This window comes from Pipistrellus kuhlii, unplaced genomic scaffold, assembly GCF_014108245.1.
Source record: "Pipistrellus kuhlii isolate mPipKuh1 unplaced genomic scaffold, mPipKuh1.p scaffold_m20_p_40, whole genome shotgun sequence".
NCBI lineage: Eukaryota > Metazoa > Chordata > Mammalia > Chiroptera > Vespertilionidae > Pipistrellus > Pipistrellus kuhlii.
In genome coordinates, this window is record NW_023425541.1 from 2,626,106 (window position 1) to 2,647,496 (window position 21,391).

The 21,391-nt window shown below is 39.0% G+C and overlaps 1 protein-coding gene across 2 annotated transcripts in view; it reads left to right on the plus strand.

Annotated features, from left to right (window-relative positions):
- Positions 1–21,391, plus strand: part of KIF4A (kinesin family member 4A) — a 145,780-nt gene that overhangs the window by 88,550 nt on the left and 35,839 nt on the right. For both annotated transcript variants that reach the window (XM_036411442.2, XM_036411439.2), the window contains 5 exons: positions 8,847–8,950; positions 9,910–10,054; positions 10,787–10,897; positions 19,486–19,569; positions 20,293–20,406. In XM_036411442.2, the coding sequence (XP_036267335.1) occupies positions 8,847–8,950; positions 9,910–10,054; positions 10,787–10,897; positions 19,486–19,569; positions 20,293–20,406 (558 nt within the window). The remainder of the gene's footprint in view (positions 1–8,846; positions 8,951–9,909; positions 10,055–10,786; positions 10,898–19,485; positions 19,570–20,292; positions 20,407–21,391) is intronic.

Consider the following 21,391-nt stretch of genomic DNA (forward strand, 5'->3'; position numbering starts at 1 on the left):
CAAGCTGGCAAGCAGAGTGGTTAGGGGCAATCAGGAAGAAAGGCAGGTGAGCATTTGGGAGCCAGCAGTCCTAGATTGTGAGAGGGATATCCAACTGCCTCAAGGGGTCCCAGATTGGAGAGGATACAGGCTGGGTTGAGGGTCACCCCTTCTCACACCACCACCACCCCCTCGTGCACAAATTTTGTGCACCGGGACTCTAGTCTTATCTAATAATATACAAACATGTAAACATGTAAATAACCATACCTTCGCTACACCCTTAGCCAATCAGAATGAGTATGCAAATGAACCCCCCAAAAATATGGTGGTTAATTTGCATACATAGGCGCCCAGGAACATCCTGGCACCCAGGTCACTGTGAGGTAAGGCTGTGTGGGCCCAGAGCAGCCTGGGAAGGGACTGAGCCAGGGGGTTCCTGGGCAGGGTCAACCTGCAATCAGAATGAAGAGGCAGGAGAGGAGCCTGGGATCGCAGGGATCTGGGGGTGCCCTGCCCAAGGTCGGCCATAGGCTTTAGGCCAGGGCAGAGCCCAGCCCATGATTGGTGTGAACTATAGAGGAAACACCTTTCCTGACTGCACATTGGCTAAGCTCCCTGTATATCTACTGGTAATATTCTTAGTAACTTGTGTAATAAAAATCCAAAAAGGTGATTTAGGGTTTTTTCACCACACTCCTGGAGGAAAAAATGAAGGTCCGCTGCTGGAGGGCTAAGAAATGTCATATCCTGCCCTAGCTGGTTTGACTCAGTGGATAATGCCTCAGCCTGCCGACAGCAGGGTCTGGGATCGATTCTGATCTAGGGCATGTACCTAGGTTGCAGGCTCCTCCCTGGCCAGGGCAGAGATCAGGGCTCATACAGGAGGCAACCAATCAAAGTGTTCCTCTCACTTTGATGTTTCTCTCAGTCTTCCCCTCTCTTTTACATTCTCTAAAAGTCAATCGAGACATATCTTCAGGTGAGGATAAAAAAAAGAAAGAAAGAAAGAAATGAATATCCTATGAAAGACACATCTTGAAAATGCCTAAAGAAAGTTGCCATTTTTTCTTGGTGAAGGTTCTGGAGTCCGTGTTGATGAAAACACCTTGGTGGCTGTGGTGACTGGCAGTGGCTGCAGCAGCGGAGTGATGGGACTGGTGCCTTCCGCTGATCAGCCCAGTTGCCTCCCACAAAGGGAGGCCAGACTGCGTCTTAGACCCGCTCCCCTGAGGGAGCGGGCCTAAGCCATCAGTAGGACATTCCCTGAGGACTCCCTATATGTGAGAGGGGACAGGTTAGGCTGAAGGACCCCCCATCCCCAGTGCATGAATTTGATATATTCTTGCAAGAATGTAAGCTCAGCTTCTACCCATAGGTACCATCTTTGACTGACTATAATAATCTCAGTTTTTCATTTACTTAGTCTTCTATGTACCTGTTAATAATTTATCTCTAAACTTAACAGAATGATGAAACTCCTCTCAGTGTGGTGAACTACACCAGATAAATTTATCAATCCCTTTTTTTTTTTAAGACAACCCTCCTGAAAATCTTCTGTCCTGGTTTGCTTTCTCTTGGCCTACTGTCCAGCCATTAATCTTTGACCATTCACCTTAGGAATGTGTTTCATGTCTCATGTCTTCCCCCTTCTTGTGATACACCTTTTTGTAGAATACAAACCATAATGACTTTATAAGAAAGTGTACATGAGAGGAAAATATTTTAAGCGGTTGCATGCCTGCAAATTTTTTGTTGTTGTTGTTCTTCTTACACTTATTAATTTGGCTAGATTTAGAATTCTACAATGGAAATTTTCTTCCCCAGAATTTTGAGGGCTTTGCTCCATTGTCTTCTTTTTCCATTGTTGCTATTAAGAAGTCAATTATAATTTGTGATGGTTTTTTATTTTACCTGTATTTTTCTCTGTGGAAACTTTTAGAATCTTTTCATTGTCCCAAAGTGTTATTTAATTTCATAGTGATGCACCTTGATATGGATCTTTTCTCATTTATTGTGCTTGGTGCCTGGTGTGTCCTTTCAGTCTAGAATTTTCAATTCTTCTTTAATGGGAGGTTTTCTTATATTATCTTTTTACTAGACTATGTATTTTTCATTGATTTTTTTATTAACTAAGGTATTACATACGTGTCCAATATTCCCCCAGTGCCACCCCACTCCACTCCTGTACATGCCCTCCTGCTGTCTCTGTCTACTGGTTATGCTTATAATGCATGCATACAAGTCTTTTAGTTGATCTCTCCCTCGTACCCCCAACCTCCCCTACCTTCCTTTTGAGGTCTGACGGTCTGATGGATGCTTCTGTCTCTGGGTCTGTTTTTGTTCATTAGTTTATGTTGTTTATTATAATCCACAAATGAATGAGATCATGTGATATTTATCTTGCTCTGACTGGCTTATTTCACTTAGCATAATGCTCTCCAGATCCATGCATGCTATTGCAAATGGTAGGAGTTCATTCTTTTTAACAGCAGCATAGTATTCCATTGTGTAGATGTACCATAGTTTTCTAATCCACTCATCTGCTGATGGACACTTGGGCTGTTTCCAAATGTTAGCTATGGTAAATTGTGCTGCTGTTTTTTTGTTTGTTTGTTTGTTGTTTGTTTTTTACGGATATAGTGTTTAGCTTTAAGAATAGAAGTTAAATTTTGTTGAGGTTCTCTTCTTCCTTTCTTACCTCTGTTTCTTCCAAGTTTTTTACTTTAGTTTTTTTGTTTTGGTCTTTTTTTCAGGTAAGAAACATGCCCCAAATGTCCAATGATCTTCAGCTGTTCGTTTATATTTAACAGGGAGGCACTTTAAACAATAGGAGGTTCTATATACATGGGTTTCTCTTGGGCTGATCAGTTTCTTTTAAAGAAATCTTTCATTCATTGTCCTGCCTGGAGTTATGTGGGGAAAGAGGAGGTATGCCCTACTTCTGGTAACCCAGAGAAAACAAGTGAGTTGGAGTCTTTCCAGTCATTTACAGATACTTATTTAATCCTCCATCAGCAGTATGATACTTTATCCCTGCCTTCCACTATGTTTGCTGTCTGTGAGTTCAGCCCATTGGGTTTGGTCTGTCCAGAGAGGAAATCTGTGCTCTTCTCTGTAGTTCTATAGTATAAATTGGCTTATTGCTTCTTGTCATTTGTCCTATAGGTGTATTTTAGCTTTTCAGTTCTGCTAAGTCAGTTATCACTTGTTTTCCTTTTACAAAATTGTGTTTATGTCTTTTGACTGCTCTTTTCATCCTTGTCAATTTATACCCTTCTTTTAGTTCACTTTAACGGGATTAGGAGGGAGTAAGTTAAATATGTAGCTCAGTCTCCATGTTAACAGGATTTAAAATGAAGTTGTTTTGTTTTTTAGGTTGAATGTATTTTGGCCTTTGCAGGGTAAACAAAGGATTAATGGTTAAGCTTAAAAATTATTCCTTTTTTCTTGTACTCTTTTTTTAATTAATTTTATTTTATTAATTTTAATATTTTTATTTTCTAATTAGAGTTGGGGTACAATATAGTTTCAGATACACAATCTAGTGAGTGTACATTTATATAATTTACAAAGTGATCATCCTGATAAATCTAGCACCATCTAACACCATGCATAGTTATTATAATACTAGTGACCCAGTACACAAATTCATGCACATTGAAAGGAAATTAATTAGAAGAAATATTTAAATATCATTATTCACCCTTTCTCTATAATAGAAGTGTCAACCAAGTTCATGATCAACAATGACAGATCGAAACATACATGTGCATTGGAGCCAGCAAGAGCTTTATATATATACACGAGTGGCCAGATTATTATGATCTCTGAATGCATAATAATCTAGCCACTCAGTGTATATCCTATATAATAAAAGGCTAATTTGCAAATTGTCCCCTCAACCAGGAGTTTGACCTGCAGGCAGGCCAGCCAACCGCCCATATCCCCTCTGCCCCTGGTCAGGCAGGCCGAACCCCACCTATGCACGAATTCATGCACCGGACCTCTAATACACACACACACACACACACACACGCACACACACACACACACACACTCAAAATGAGTGGCCAGATTATTATGCGTTCAGAGATCATAATAATCTAGCTACTCAGTGTATATAAACTTGCTTAATTAGGCCTGCTTTCTGATGTAGCTAAACTTTTTCCAGTCCAGTGAAGCACCCAACTTCTCTTTCAGGTAATTGTTAGCAATACAACAGTAGATATCAACACAATGTAGATTATTATTGTAGATCACACAGGAAGAACAAAGGGTAAAATATTTAACTGCAACAGTATTTGATTATATTCTGCACAGTGAGAAAACCTGAAGTCATTTTCAAGGTCCACCATTTCTTCTTTTCAGTTGAGTCAAGTTTCTAAGTTTTCTAAATCTCTGTTTTCTGGCTAATAAAAAGGAATTAGGATTCCAATGAGTCTCCTATCTACCTACTCCAAGACTTCTGTGAGGATCAAATGAGATAAGGCATGGGAAAAACCCTTCACAGACATTTGGTTAAAATATAAAAATCTTTCTACCTGGCTATAAAGCAAGTTGTGTTCCTGGGCTGAACAAAGTCCAGGGAGGGTAGTTGCTAGGGAGAGAAAGCTGGGTGTTGCTACATCATGTCCTTACCCAGCACCCACAGCCACCATTTCTCTGCTGGGCTGGCCTGTGGGCCACATTTTGCACCATAGGGTCTCAGCAGCTTTAGCTGTGATTTGGTGGGCTGCCACTCCAGCCTGGTGTCAGGGCCTGTGTCCCACTGTGGGGAAGCTGAGTGTTGCTTTGTGGGTGCTAGGTCCGTGGTGCCATTTTTCTGTAAATGGCCAGTGCATGTCACAGCAGCTCCTATGTTGAGCTCTGCACCCTGGTGGTCAGTGCACATCATAGCAACTGGTCAAGTGGTTGGACACTTAGCATATTAGCCTTTTATATACTACCGTTTCCCCCAAAATAAGACATCCTCCGAAAATAAGACCTAGCACATAGAAAGATAAGACATCCCCTGAAAATAAGACCTAGCGCAACTTTAGGAGAAAAAATTAATATAAGACACTGTCTTATTTTCGGGGAAACAGGGTAGTATATAGGCTGGAGATCTAGTGCACGAATGCATGGGTGGGGTCCTGCTGGCCCAGCTGGGGGAGAGGGGATTGCAGGAGATTGGCCTGCCCGCCCCCAGTAAAGGGGGGGGGGGGGCAGTTAGGGGTGAGTCAGTGAAGGGCAGGGGCTGTGGGTGGTTGGCTGGATGGCCCCACCTCCGATTGGGATGGGGAGTTATTGAGGGTGGGGCCAGCCAGGGGGAAGGACTGTGGGCAGTTGGCCAGTTAGCCACATCCCTGATCAGGGTGTGTGGGCCGGTCAGGGGCCAGGCTGGCCAGGGGGAAGGGCTGCAGAAGTTTGGCGGGGAGGGGGGGTGGGGGGGGCAATAGGGGTCCCAATCAGGCCAGTTGGCTGCTGCAATAAGTGTGATAGCGACTAGTCGTTCCATCCATTCTGGTCACTGGGCTTTTATATAGAGATTATTGACTATATTTTCTGTGTTGTACTTTACAGCCCCATGACTATTCTATACCTGCTAATCTGTACTTTTTTTTTATTCTTATTGTTAAAAAGTATTACATATGTTCACTTTATCCCCCATTGTCCTCTGGCAGCCCACCCCCATTCCCTAGCCCAGGCCTTCAACACCCCCCTATCGTCTATGTCCATTGGTTATGGTTATGTGCATACAAGTTCTTTGATTGATCTCTTACCCCCCCTTCCACCCTCTGCCAATCGACTGCCTCTCTTTTTCTAAAAAATAAGGTAGTTTTTTGTTCTAAACCAGCGGTTGCCAACCAGTTGTCCGTGAGGCCTGAAAGATTGGCAACTGCTGATTTAAGGAAACCTTTGAAACAGCGTTCGCCAACCGGTGGCCCACGGGGTCCAAAAGGCTAGCGACCACTATTCTAAACTTTTTCTGTCACTATGAAGCATCGCCATAGAAAAATTTGAGAAGGTGTAGCTTTTAATGAAGATTATCATGAGTTATAGTAACCTAGGAATAATTCCTTTTATGGAGTTGGTGAGGCAATTATTGACTGAATATGGGATATATAATGAATACATACTATTTTTTACCCATCTGATTGCTACAAATTTGGAAGTGTAGTGATATCAAATGTTGACAAAATGCAGGAAAACAAGTACTTGTATACATAGCTGGCAAGAGTATAAATTGGAACAGCCACTTTGGAAGGCAATTTGACAGTTTCTATTGAAATAGAAAATGTGTGCCCACCATGATCCGATAATTCCACTTGTCTCTACCCTAGAAAAACCTTGCACATGTGCACAAGACATATACTAGTGTAAGAATATTTAATTATGGAAAAAAACAGAATGAGATAGATCTATATATGCCCTGATATAAATAAATCTCCAAGACCAGGTTTTAAAAAAGGCAAGTTACAGAATAATATATACATAAAGTGTAATTCTACTTATCTTTATTTTTTTAAAATATATTTTATTGATTTTGTACAGAGAGGAAGGGAGAGAGATAGAGAGTTAGAAACATCGATGAGAGAGAGTCATTGATCAGCTGCCTCTTGCACACCCCATACTGGGGATATGCCCGCAACCAAGGTACATGCCCTTGACCAGAATCGAACCTGGGACCTTTCGGTCCCCAAGCTGACGCTCTATCCATTGAGCCAAACCAGTTTCGGCTCTACTTATCTTTAATACATTCTAATAGGTATACACAGATACATATATGCACATTTGTGTGTATATACTATATATATTATCTATTGACATATAGTATACTAGAAATTTTCTACAGTATATTTATTAATTACATATGTAGTCCATGCACTTACATATATGTGTAAATAATTAGTCTATGTAAACATCTAGAAAAATATCTGGAAGGTCTGGATTAAGCCGATAACAGTGGTTACTTCTGGAATTTTGGCAGGGGTGGGGCAGTCATGGGGACTTGCGCTTCATATATTTTACTTGAACTTTTTTACAAGAATGTGTTCATATGTTAGTTCTATAAATATACACACATATACACATACATTATTGCCAGTTTAAATATGCAGGGTAACTATAAAACAATGAGATGGATTTTTGTTGGTTATACAGAAGTGGCTCAGTATATTTTGTGGAAAACAGCTCTTGCCAATTTAGAAAGCTTGTTTGATAAAGCCCCCCTAACCTGCCTCTGCTTCTTTGTGTGATTTCACTACTGGTCTAAGGCCTGCTTACAATCTTCTTGGCTGTCAATCACTCAGTCACTTATTTTCCTTTCATCTTTTTAAGTTATGATAACAGGAAAGAATCTGTTCATTGGGTTTTCCCAATCTTGAAAAGTACCAACTTAACTTTCTAGAATTTGTTTCCTAAATGCATGCAGAACTATAGTTGTTTCTGAATACTAGTACATATGTTTGAAAGTTCTGAATATAAGGATGTTTGTGCAGTCCTTACAGTTTATAAAATGTCTATTTTTTTTTTTTCTTATTTATATTCCCAACAACCCTGTGAGATAAATGGTGTTGTTACCTGTTTATATAGATGGGGAAATGCTTGGTGGTCCCCACGACCACTCCCAGGTTCGACAATTCTTCAAGGAGGACTCACAGGACACAACATATAGTCATAGTCACAGCTAAGATTTATTACAGTGAAAGGATACAAAGCAAAACAGCAAAGGGAAAAGGCACATGGGGCAAAATCTCAAGGAAATCAGGTACAAGCTTCCAAGAATCTTCTCCCAGTGGAATCACCCAGTATGTGCCTACTTTTTCCAGCAATGGGTTGTGACAACACGTGTGAAATGTTGTCTATCAGGAAGTTCCCCTGAGCCTAGGAATCCAGGGATTTTACCAGGTGTCATTTATGTAGATTTTCTCTGCCTAGCACATATCAAAATTCTAAACTCCCAGAAGGAAAGCATGTGTTTAGGATAAATTATATTTTTTTACAGTTTAGGCATAGTGAGCCACTCATTAGTTAGAGAATGGTGGAAACTCTGCCCAAATCCAAGTTTCCAGGCATGAGCCATGGGCTAGCCTTACAAGCAGTCCTTTTTATAGATAGTAGTCTGCCTGTGTGGCTCAGTGGTTGAGCATCAACCTATGAACCAGGAGGTCATGGTTTCATTCCTGGTCAGGGCACATGCCCAGGTTTCGGGTTCAATCCCCAGTGGGGGGTGCAGGAGGCAGCTGATAAATGATTCTCTCTCATCACTGATGTTTCTATCTCTCTCTTACTCTTCTTTCCTCTCTGATGTCAATAAAAATATATTTAAAAAATAAAGATAGTAGCTTCATGTCTGCTATATTAATTCTGTTCTGCACAAAAACTAAGGCAAAAAGAAATGAAATTACTTTCCTTAAGATATTTATTTTTAATTTTTAATTTTTATATTTTATTGATTTTTTACAGAGAGGAAGAGAGAGGGATGGAGAGTTAGAAACATTGATGAGAGAGAATCATTGATCAGCTGCCTCTTGCACACTCCCTACTGGGGATGTGCCCACAAAAAGGTACATGCCCTTGACCGGAATTGAACCTGGGACCTTTCAGTCTGCAGGCCGACACTCTCCATTGAGCCAAACCAGTTTCAGCAAGATATTTAGATAGTAAGTACTGGAATCAAGTCTTAAGCCCAGCCTTTTGGGTCCAAGTCCATTCTTTTCCTACTACATGACATTAATCTCCATCAAATCAAGTACAAATGTTTTTAGTATGCAATTGAAGTGGTGAAATTAAGTGCATAGTTTCTTAAACGTGGAATGTTCAAGTGATTTTCTTCCTTTGCCTTTAATGTCTTCTTTCTCTCTGACCTATAACATTTGTAGGATAACATAAAAAATCTAGAATTGGAAGTCATCAATCTACAGAAGGAAAAGGAAGAATTGGTTCTTGAACTTCAGACAACAAAAAAGGATATCAACCAAGCCAAGTAAGAATAAAGTAATTTTAAATAATAAATGTCATATCAAAGTTCCTACTATGTATGAGGAGCTGTGGAAGAAGTAGAGAAGTAAAAGAGCCATATCCTGCACCCACAAATTTTAAACTTAGTTGTGGAGGAGAGACCTACACAAAAGAAAAGTTATTTAATTGAGATTTTTAATAACATCTCATGATGACAATAAAAGAATGCTGTAACACAGCACATGATTAGTAGACACATAAATTTCCTAAGCAGTAATTGCTTTAAGAGTTCAGAGGCAGGAAATATCAGTTTAGGCTATTATGATCAAGGAAGGCTTTATAAGAAGTTAGCATTTGAACTGGATTTTGAAAAATTATCAGACCTACTAGACAACAACAATTTATCCCTGCGCTGATAGTAAATTAGTTTGTGAATAGAATTAATGTCAAGGCTAGTAAATGAAAAATCAATCTAGCCATTTCTTAGTTAAGAATGAAACCAAGATAGATAACCAGAATATGCTACTCCCTCAAACTTCTGCCTTATTGGCTATTCTATCTTCTTTTTACTCAGTGACTAAAATCTTTCTATTGAGTCTAAAGGTAATGTTTTTAAAAGTTACACTGAATGCTTACTTTCTATCTCATACTTATGTAATAACCATCAGAATTATTTCTTACAGCTAAAGGATGTGAAATGGCTTCAAAGAACCATCCTTTTAACACATAGTGGTATGGGGGTTGGCGTGTATTGAGGCAATTGCATTGTTATATACCCAAAAACAGTTGTTCTTTGACTCTGTATTAAGGACCCATTATTGAGGCAATTGTGATTGTTTGGGTGGTATTCATACTTAAAGATGGCTATGTAACGGCCACCTATTTTATATGTATCAGGGTTGTGAGCCTGGGAGTCTAACATTATGTCTTTTGAAGTCAGGCTTTGCTGTTTCTAGTCTTCATTTCTGCAACATCTGTGTTTAGGTTGAGTGAGCGCCGCCGCAAACGTCTCCAGGAGCTAGAGGGTCAAATAGCTGATCTAAAGAAGAAACTGAATGAACAGTCCAAACTTCTGAAGCTGAAAGAATCCACAGAGTGTACCATCTCCAAACTGAACCAGGAGATACGGGTATTAAACTCTATCCATGCATTTTATCCTACTGAAATTTATAAGCATAAGTGTTCTATATGGAATTATACTATAGAGGTGTTTTCATGTGAGAGAGTACCAGCAGGGTCATCATTTCAAGTGTATGAATCTCCACAAAAGTTCCTTTTGCAGAACATTGTTCTAGTGGATGTCTCAAATCTGAATAACAAAACCCTTCTTTGACATTCAGAGTTTAATGTTAGATTCTCTGAAACCAAAGGGAAAAAAATACCTTAATATTTAGTGGTAATATCCTGACCACCTTCCATGATCATGTGGAATAATTTTGTAAAGTATTGCAAAATGACAGACACCTAGAGAAAAAATTCAGCTATTGAATGTTTAACTTATCTGCAAAATAGTTGCTTCAGGCTACTTGTACTAAAACCTTTAGATATAATGGTTGCTAGGTGGATTTGTTCTTGAGGATTAGTAGTTATTTCCTTGAAACTTCATTTATATAGCATGAATTTAGGACTGGATTTAGCTTGTAGGTACATTTTTGCTTTTATTGCTTCAGAGTGTTTATTTGTGTAGTCTATACTCAGAGAATCTGGGCAAGCACAGCAAGGGGTATAATAAGCTTAATCATAAAATCTGTTGGCAGCTTTCTCAGCTTAGTTTTCTCTCTTAATGGTTAGTCTGTCCATATGCACATAACCTTGAGTAAATGCAGATGACTAATACTTGTACTGGTTTTTGTTTTTATAGGTGATGAAAAATCAACGGGTACAGTTAATGCGTCAGATGAAAGAGGATGCTGAGAAATTTAGACAATGGAAGCAACAAAAAGACAAAGAAGTAATCCAATTAAAAGAACGGGTAAGTGCCAGAGGGAAGGGTTACAGAAGCTGGATGGATGTGGGCAAAGGGTGGGGGAATGGGGACATCTGTAATAATGTTAACAATAAATATAAAGTTATAAAAAGAATAGGTAAGTATACTCCTCAAAGATAATAAACCTTTCTCTAGGCTGACTGACATGAAATCTTTTTATTTTATTTTAAATAATTGGTGTCTCCAAAAATGTGACACATTCATAAATTTAACAGCTATTTATTAAAAATCTACTGAGTGCAAGGTATTATTCACTATATATACCTTGGAAAATATAAAGATGAGTGCAATAGGAACTCTGCCCTTGAAGAAAGCCTGGTATAAGGGGAATGTGGGACATACACATGGTTTTCACCAATATAAAGAATAAAGAGATCTGTGCTTTACAAATGGTCTAAAACAGCTGTCACCGACCTTATGGACCTCCGTGGACCACCGGTTGGCAACCACTGGTTTAAAACACCAAAGTAATTAAGAAAGGGAAGCACACTTCTATAATAGTTGGAGTGAAAAGACAATAGGTGAACAAGCCTTGAATAATAGGGAGGATTTTGTTAGAGATAAATGCAGGCATCCCAGATAGATGGGACAGTAGGAAATGACAACTTTGTAGACATATTCAAGGCATGACTAATTGTCCAGGTGGAATAGTAGTAAAAAATTCTATTGGAAAGACAAGTTGAAGCTGAATTGTTAAAGATCCAAGAAGTTTGAACTTTATTTTGTTAGCAAAGTAAAGATTTTTAAGGTTTTTGAGAAACAATTTTATATTAGTAAAGTACTGCTTTAGAAAGATACATATGGGAGTAATGTGAGAACAAACTGAAGTATTGAGAGATCAGAAGCCAGAACACAAGTTAAGACATTATATCATCCCGAAAGATAGTAAGGGCCCAAATTAGATTGAGCAGCATTCTTAGAAAGCATACTGGAAAAGACTTTGATTTGGAGAAATTTTTAGAATTGGCCATAATGTGATATGTTGGGTCAAGAAATAAGATTAGAAATACTTTCAGAATGGTAGATAGCATGAGGAGTTCTGTGGACTTAGTAAAAGAAACACAGCTGACAAAGTTTATAAAAACAACTATTTATAAGGTCTGGAAATTGTCCTAAGGGTATAAACCAAATAAACTATTATTCAAGGAACTCTACTAAATCTCAGTAAGAACAGCAAGAGACATTGGCATTTGAGCTATGACCAACTCCCTTCCCCAGTTTCCATTCTATGGCTATTGTTTCCTCTGTTTCATTGCCTTCAGCTCCATGTTACTACACCTCTGTTTCAGGCAAGAGCAGCTAAGAGGTCTGTGTATCCCTTTTTCCACCTAGTCCCCACGTATAGGGTAGAAACTCTGCCTCTGACGCAGAAAGCCAATAATACTGGGGCCTGATTGTCCCAACCCATCTAACCATAGTATGTCAGTTCGATGTCAGGAGAGGCAAGCCAAGAAAAATAGAGTCTAGTGCCTCAGCCCATTATCCAACTCAAAAGAGAAATGTTGCTCTAAGAAGTAGGATGCTGTGCCTGCCTCCAGATCCTGAGCTATGGTACTGAGGTTCTGTCCCGGGAGAGAGGCTGGACATAGGAATAGCCATAGGAATTCTGCCTTCCGTAAGGGTACTGACTTTGTTTAGGGAAGTTAAAAACTGAAGGTTCTATCAACCAAGAATCTTATAGAGAGCAAAGTTTTCTTTCAAAAATGAAGACAAAGTAATGGCATTCCCAGATAAACAGAAGCCAGATACATTTGTTTTTAGAAAATCTATGTTACAAGAAATACTTAAAGAACTTCAGACTGAAGCAAGGGATACTAACAGTAATTTGAATCTGTAAAAGCACACAAAAACGAAGAGTGCCAATATAGGTATTATTAATATAGGTAATTCTAAAAGTATAATTATATATTACATTTTTTCTCTTACCTGATTTGAAAAGCAGTTGTATAATGTGTGTAATTATATCGATGAGCCTATAATAAATAGAGATGTAATATATTTTACAATAACAACATAAAGGAGCAAAGTTTTATTTGAGTAAGGAAATTACATCAAATAGTAACATTAATCTACAGGAAGAAATGAGGAGAAACAAATGGTAAATAACAAATTCTATAAACATGTATTTGCTTTCCTTTTAGCTCAGCTTGTTTAAAGAACATAAATTATATAAAGTAACTAGAGGCCTGGTGCACAAAGTTTGTGCACGGGGAGGGGGGGAGTGTCCCTCAGCCCAGCCTGCACCCTGTCCAATCTGGGACCTCTTGAGGGATTTCAACTACCCATTTAGGCCCGATCCCACCTGTCAGACATCTCTCTCACAATCCAGGACTGCTAGCTGCCACCTGCTCGCCTGCCTGATTTCCCCTAACCGCTTTTTTCTGCCAGCCTGATCACCCTCTAACTCACATGTGTCAAACACAAGGCCCGCGGGCCAAATCCATCCCGCCAGGCCTTGCAATGTGGCCCGCACCACACTGTCATCACTGCACTCCGCTGCGTTTCCATCACAATGACAGTTTATGACTGTTCAATAAACCATTCGGCCCACGATTTAGGCTGGATTTTAGATTTTGGCCCCTTCTCTGTTTGAGTTTGACACCCCTTCTCTAACTGCTCCCCTGCCAGCCCAATTGCCCCTAACTGCCCTCCCCTGCCGGCCTGGTCACCCCTAACTGCCCTCTTCTGCTGGCCTGGTCACCCCTAACTGTCCTCCCCTGCAGGCCTGGTTGCCCCCAACTGCCCTCTCTTGCCAGCCATCTTGTGGCAGCCATCTTGTGTCCACATGGGGGTGGCCATCTTTGACCACATGGGGCGGCCATCTTGTGTGTTGGAGTGAAGGTCGATTTGCATATTACCTCTTTAATATATAGGATAATTATAATGTATTTTGGGTTATATATTGACTAAAAATGCATAACAATATAACACACAAAAAGAAAAGAGAACAGAGCAATGCAGGAATAACATTTCTATACCTCTCTGGAATTAAGTTAATAGAAATCTGAAGTAGATTCTGATAAGATATTTATTATAAGCAGTAGAGCAGTCATTAAGAATGTAACTCAAGCCCTACTTGGTTTGGCTCAATCGATAGAGAGTCAGTCTGCCAACTGAAGAGTCCTGGGTTTGATTCCTGTCAAGGTCACATGCCTGGGTTGCAGGCTCAATCTCTAATAGGGAGCAGGCAAGAAGCAGCCTATCAATGATTCTCTCTCATCATTGATGTTTCTATCTCTCCTTCTCCCTTCCTCTCTGAAATTAAAAAAAAAAAAAGTAACTCAAAAATATAGTGAAATAATCATTAAACTAATTACTATGATATACTACAAATTTTTTATACTAGTATTCCCTTAATGTAAAAGAAAGCAGAAAAGGCAGAATAAAGGAACAAAAAAGATAAAAGATAGAGGAAGGAGGGTCAAGATGGCAGTGTAGGTAAATGTACTTACCTCCTCTCACAACTACATCACAATTACAGCTAAAATAAAGTACCCCCTTCATTCATAACTGCCTGAAATTTGGCTGAATGGAAGCCCTACAACTAGAGAATTAAAGAAGCCACAGTGAGACTGGTAGGAGGGGTAGAGGCACAGAACAGGCTGGTCCTGACACTGATGTGTGGCATGTTTTTTTTGTGTTTTTTTAATATATTTTATTGATTTTTTACAGAGAGGAAGGGAGAGAGAGAGAGAGCTAGAAACGTCGATGAGAGAGAAACATCAACCGGCTGCCTCCTGCACACCCCCTATCGGGGATGTGCCCGCAACCAATGTACATGCCCCTGACCAGAATCGAACCTGGGACCTTTCAGTCCACAGACCGACGCTCTACCACTGAGCCAAACTGGTTTTGGCTGTGGCATGTTGTTTATCGGGAGGGATATCTTGGTGACAGAGGTCTCCCATGAGGAGCAAGAAGTTCCAGCCCAACACCAGATCCCTCAGCCTAGGATTCCAGTGCAGGGAAGGGAAGTCCCCATAACTTTGGGCTATAAAAACCAGTGGGGATTGAGTCTGAGGGAAATGGAGGGCTGCTAAGATTCCCAGGCAGTTCGTCTTAAAGGGTCCATTCACAGACTTACTAGGACTCACTATTTCTGAACTCCAATACTGGGGCATTAGCTTAAAAGGATGAGGAACAAACAGGAAAGAACTAAATTCTCTGGCATCTGGTCAGGAACTGGAGGGCAACTTTATCCCAGAAGAAATGCTGGCAGATGCCATTTTTCCGTTTCAGAGACTTCCCCACCACAGAGCTGACTGGCAGGTGCCAGATCTGAGTCTCCACCTGGCCCACACAGTTTGCCCAACCCTGGTGATTCCCTGAGGCCCCATCCCAGCCATTTTTCATCCCCACCCAAACTATTTTCTGTGGCTTTTCCATGTGAATGACTTGTCCTGGCTCAGGCTTCAGACTTTTCTAAAATCTCTCAAAAAAGTAGCAGCTGACTTCAGTGTGCCCCATACCTCTTGATAAGTGGCCACAGGCCTGACTAGCAGCAGCCTGCCAAGACTCACAGCTTGGCTTCTCCTGGGCACCTCCAAGCCTAACACAAGTAGCATCCTTCTGTAGATTGCTCTATAGCTCGTGCCAGTTGGCCCAAAGCAGAACACAGAAAGTAGCTGACTTTGCACCTCCCAGGAGGCCCCAGAGCCAGTACACCAAGTGATTAGCTTCAGACCACACACCCTTCAGATTATAACCCTACCACATCTATAAATAATACACTAAAGGGTCAGACTCAATTAACACCAAAGCCCCACTGAAACAAGTCCTGCTCCATAGGGCTCTTCGACTATAGTCACAACTGATAATAACAGCCAATTGGCCTGAGATGAGGGGTTCCATCCCTCCCAGTGATACCAACAGCAATCAAGGCTCAACTACAACAGGACAGTGCACACTGTCCACACAGGAGTGTACCTAGAGCCCAGCTTAGGGGATTGGGGAGGCTAAACCACTGGGTCCTACAGTACACCTACTACACAAGGCCACTCTACCAATTCCAGGAGACATAGCAGCTCTACCTAATACATAGAAACAAATATAGTGAAGCAGCCAAAATGTGGAGACTAAGAAATATGTTACAGATGAAAGAACAGAAGAAATCTCTAGGGAAAAAAAAACTAAGTGAAACAGAAACAAGTAAACTACTAGATACAGAGTTCAAAACAATGATTATAAGGTGCTTAAGGAACTTAATGAAAGCTTCAAGGGACTTAGTGAGAATTTACAGGGAATCTACAGTAGAATAGAAGATGCCGAGAATCAAATCAGTGGTTTAGAATATGAGGAAGCAAAAAACACCCAAGCAGAAGAGCAAAAAGAAAAACAAAAAACAAAAAAAATGAAGATAGTGTTAGGAGCCTCTGGGACAACTTCAAGAATACCAATGTTCTCATCATGGGCAGGGAGGGTAGGAACGGCTGAAAAAGAAGATAGGTAGCAAGAAATTCAAAACCTATTTGAAAAAATAATGAGAGAAAACTTAACCTACCGGGTGAAAGAAATAGAATTATAAGTCTAGGAAGCACAGAGTCCCAAACATGATGAAACCAAAGAGGCCTACACCAGGACATATAATTAAAATGCCAATGATTAAAGACAATGAGAGAATCTTTTTTTTTTTTTTAATGATCAAGGGTCATCATTTTTTAAAAATATATATTTTATTGATTTTGTACAGAGAGGAAGGGAGAGAGATAGTTAGAAACATCGATGAGAGAGAGTCATTGATCAGCTGCCTCTTGCACACCCCCTACTGGGGATATGCCCGCAACCAAGGTACATGCCCTTGACTGGAATCGAACCCAGGTCCCTTCAGTCCCCAAGCCGACGCTCTATCCATTGAGCCAAACCGGTTTCAGCAAGAGAGAATCTTAAGAGCAGCAAGAGAAAAGCAGTTAATTACCTATACAAGGGAGCACTCATATGACTGTCAGCTGATTTCTCAACATAAACTTTACAGGTCAGAAGGTAGTGGCAAAAAAATATTCAAAGTGATGAAAAGCAAGTATCTACAACCAAGATTACTCTGACCAGCAAAGCTATCATTTAGAATTGAAGGTCAGATAAAGAGCTTCACAGTCAAGAAGAAGCTAAAGGAGTTCATGACCACCCAATCAGAAATACAAGAAATATTAAAGGGTCTTTTTTAAGAAAAAGGAGGGAGAGGGGGGAAAGGAAGAAGAAAGAAGAACAAAAATATGAACAATAAAATGTCAGTAAATACATATCTTTAAATAATTCATTCTAAAAATCAAAATAAATGAACAAAGAATCTAATGAACAAAATAAACGAATGAATTAAAAAAAACAAACTAATGAATCTCAGAGGGATGGGGGGTGCCAGTGGGAGGATATTAACCAAAAAACTTATATGCATTTATATATTACCCATGGACACAGACAATTGGGTAGTGAACTGCTGGTGTAAGGTGGGATCCAGGCAGATGGGGCAATGGGGGGGGGGAATCTATAATATTTTCAACAATAAAGATTTTTTTTAAATAAAAATAAAATTAACAGAGGAAATTACAAACAAAAAGATAAAAGAAAACAAAATGTAAGCTCAAAAACAAATCTAGTCATACCAATAATAGCATAATTTGAATAGATTAAACAATTTCTTCAAAAGGCAGATTGTTAGACTGAATTAAAAAATCAAGATCTATTAATATTGATATATACTATACACAGAAGACACATAATGAATTCAAAAATATTCATTATGTGAGGCCAGTATTTTCTCTGATACCAAAACCATACAAAGACATTCTAAGAAAAGAAAACCACAGACTAACATCTCATGAATATAGATAAATCCAGCAACGTATAAAAAGAATGGTCCACCATGACCAAATAAGGTCCAAAAATATTAAATTCAAGGCTTCTTTAACATCTGAAAATCAATTAATGTAATACACATTATTATTAGAATTAAGAATCATGTTAATAGACACAAAAGAAACATTTGATAAAATCTTTTCATAATTAACACACACAAAAATAAGTAGAAAGGAACTTTCTCAACCTAATAAAAAGGCATTTATGAAAACCCTGCAACTAGCATCATACTTAATGGTAAAAGACAGAATACTTTTCACCCTAAGATCAGGAACAAGACAATGATACCTGCTCCTGCCATTTTTATTCAATATTGTTTGGGAGGTTCTAGCCAGGGCACTTAGGCAAGAAAAACATATAAAAAGCATCCAGATTGGAAAGGAAGAAGCAAAACTACCTCTGTTAAGAGATGACAAAAAAAATCCTACAAAATCTAAAAAAAAAAAACTATTAGAACTAATGCACAAGTTTAGCAAAGTTGCAGTATGTAAGTTCAATGTGTGAAAATCAGATTTTTTTTTATACACTAGCAACTAACAATTTAAAAAATGAAATTAAGAAAACAATTCCATTCATAAAAATAAAATAACAATTTAAAAAATGAAATTAAGAAAACAATTCCATTTATAAAAGCATCAATAAAAATAAAATACCTGGGAATAAACTTAAAACAGTTGTAAGACCTAGAATTAAATATCTAAATGGAAAAATAAGCCATGTTCATGGATGGGAAAACTTCATATTCTTAAGGTGGAATATTCTCCAGATTGATGTACAACTTCACAATCCCAATCTAAATTCCACCTGACTTGTTTGCAGAAACTCACATTCTGATCCTAAAATTCACATGTAAATACAAGTGACCCAAAATAGTCATAATAATTTTGAAAAAGAAGAGTAAATTTGGAGATGTTACATCTATCACCTTTTTGTTAGTGTGTTGGAAATACTTTATACTCTCTTAGCAAATTTTAAGTAATGCAATATAGTTATTATTAACTATAGTCATTAAGCTATACATAGATCCCTAGAATTTGTTTATCTTATAATTGAAATTTGTACCCTTTGACTAACCTTTTCCTTATCCTTCTGTCCCTGGTACCACTGTTCTACTCTCTGGTTCTATGAGCTCGACTTTTAGATTCTACATATAAGACATCATACAGTATTTGTCTTTCTTAGCGTAGTTTAAGTTGACTGTATTGTTGCAAATGGCAGGGTTTTCTTCTTATTTATGACTGAATAATATTTCATTATGTATATGTACCACATTGTCATTATCCATTCATCTTTTCAGATATCCCTTCAAGGTATTGGTTTCATTTCCTTTGAATATAACCAATAGTGGGATCACTAGATTTTACAATAGTTCTATTTTTCAAAAAAAAAAAATGTTTGTTAATCCTAACCAAATGATTTTTTTATTGAGTTTTAGAGAGAGAAGGGAAAGGAGCGGGGAGGGAAGGACATTGATTGGTTGCCTCCCACAAACGCCCTGACCAGGGCCAGGGATCAAACCTATATCCCAGGTACTTGCCCTTGACCAGGAATCAAACCTGCGATGCTTCAAGGTGGGCCAGCGCTCTAAGCACTAAACATACCAGCCAGGGCCTATTTTAAAATTTTTTAGGAGCTTCTTGTTTTCCATAATGACTATACCATTGAAATACTTTTTATTTACATTATAAAGTTTTATTTTATCTGTCTGGCTCATTTCTTCTCAGGACCGAAAGAGGCAATATGAACTGCTCAAACTCGAAAGAAACTTCCAGAAACAGTCTAATGTGCTTAGACGTAAAACTGAAGAGGTAAGAAATTCCAATCTGCTAGGTCAAGTGTATTGCATAGATTCAGGCAAAGTAGTATCCCTTAAATGAGCCAGTGTCCTGAGAAACTAGGGATGCCAATCAGTATTCAACAACCAAGAATACTCACCAAGGATATGTTTTTATTGATTTTAGAGAGAGAAGATGAGAGAAAGAGAAATACCATTGTGAGAGAGAAACATCCATCGGTTACCTCCCATACGCACCCCAACTGGGGATCAAACCTGCAACCCTTTGGTGTATGGGACAACGTTCCAACCAACTGAACCACCCAGCCAGGGCAGAGGATACCAGTCCTGACCAGCAATTGCGAAGTCTTGATCCCTGTTTATATGTCATGAACTATGAACAGATAACCTGATGAAGTGGTACTATCCAAATAAGGATATTTTTTTTCTAATTGGGCTTGCTTCTTTCTAAAAAGTCACAGAATAATATTATATGTGACATTTCTATACACTTTCAAGCCTGCAGCACTTCCTTGAAATGGGTACCTCTCTTTTGGGCTCTAAAGCAGTAACTGTTGACCAATATCTGCTTTAGAACCTAGCGGAAGTACACATTTGACATGGAGACTTATAAACTTAGTTACTAGAGAAATTCAAACCATAGAATTTTTTATTTTTCTTTACTAATATGCTGAAAATTATGATGTTCTTCTTTTTACCTTTAAATTCAACATTACTGTGAGCCGTTTTTATTTAGGCAGCAGCTGCCAACAAGAGGCTCAAGGATGCTCTCCAAAAACAACGGGAGGTCGCAGATAAGCGGAAAGAGAATCAGAGCCGTGAAATGGGAGGCACTGCAGCTCGAGTGAAGGTATTGACAACTTGAATTGCCTTTTCTTTTTTGTATATTTGAAAAAGGTGAGCATGGGAAATAGTTTTCTTTTCATTTAGAAGTAAACTATAAAATATGAAGGTCTGCCTGAAAGCCTTATTTCCTAAAGATATGAATATCTGAATGGTTATTAAAGACCAAGAGTAGAGAACCCTTTGTATCCCTACCCCTTTTGAGGTTCAGTTAATTTTTTGACTTTTCTCTTGTGGTATAATTGACGTATAATAAATTGTACATATTTAAAGTGTACAATTTAATAAGTTTGTGTACAATTTAATAAGTTTAGACACAGACATGTACCCATGAAATCACCACAATAAAGATAACATAAACCTCCAACACAAATAAAACTTTGTGCCCCTTTGCAGTCCTTTCCTACTCCCCCATCTCAAGGTAACTATTAATCTGTTTTCTATAATTATATATCTCTTTTCATTTTCTAGAATTTTCTAAAAATTGAATAATACATTTTTTCTGGCTTTCATTAAACATAATTAGTTTTGAGATTCGTCTATGTAGTTGTGTATTTCACTACTTTTTTTAATCATTTTTTAAATTTTCTATTGCTTAAGGCAGGGGTCTTCAAACTACGGCCCGCGGGCCACATGCGGCCCGCAGAGGAGTCTGATCCGGCCCGCCAGGTTTTTTGGGCAGTGAGTGCAGCCGAGGTGTTACAATAGGAATTAGTAGTTCATATAGTCCGGCCCTCCAGCTCTCTGAGGGACCGTGATCTGGCCCCCACTTTAAAAAGTTTGAGGACGCCTGGCTTAAGGTATTACATGTGTACAAATCTTCCCATTGCCCCCCCCCACTCCCATACATGCCTTCACCCCCCAGTGTCTTGCGTCCATTGGTTATGCTTATATGCATACATACAAGTCCTACGGTTGATCTCTTATCTCCCCCACCCCTCCCCAACCTTCCTGCTGTAATTTGACAGTCTGTTTGATGCTTTACTGCCTCT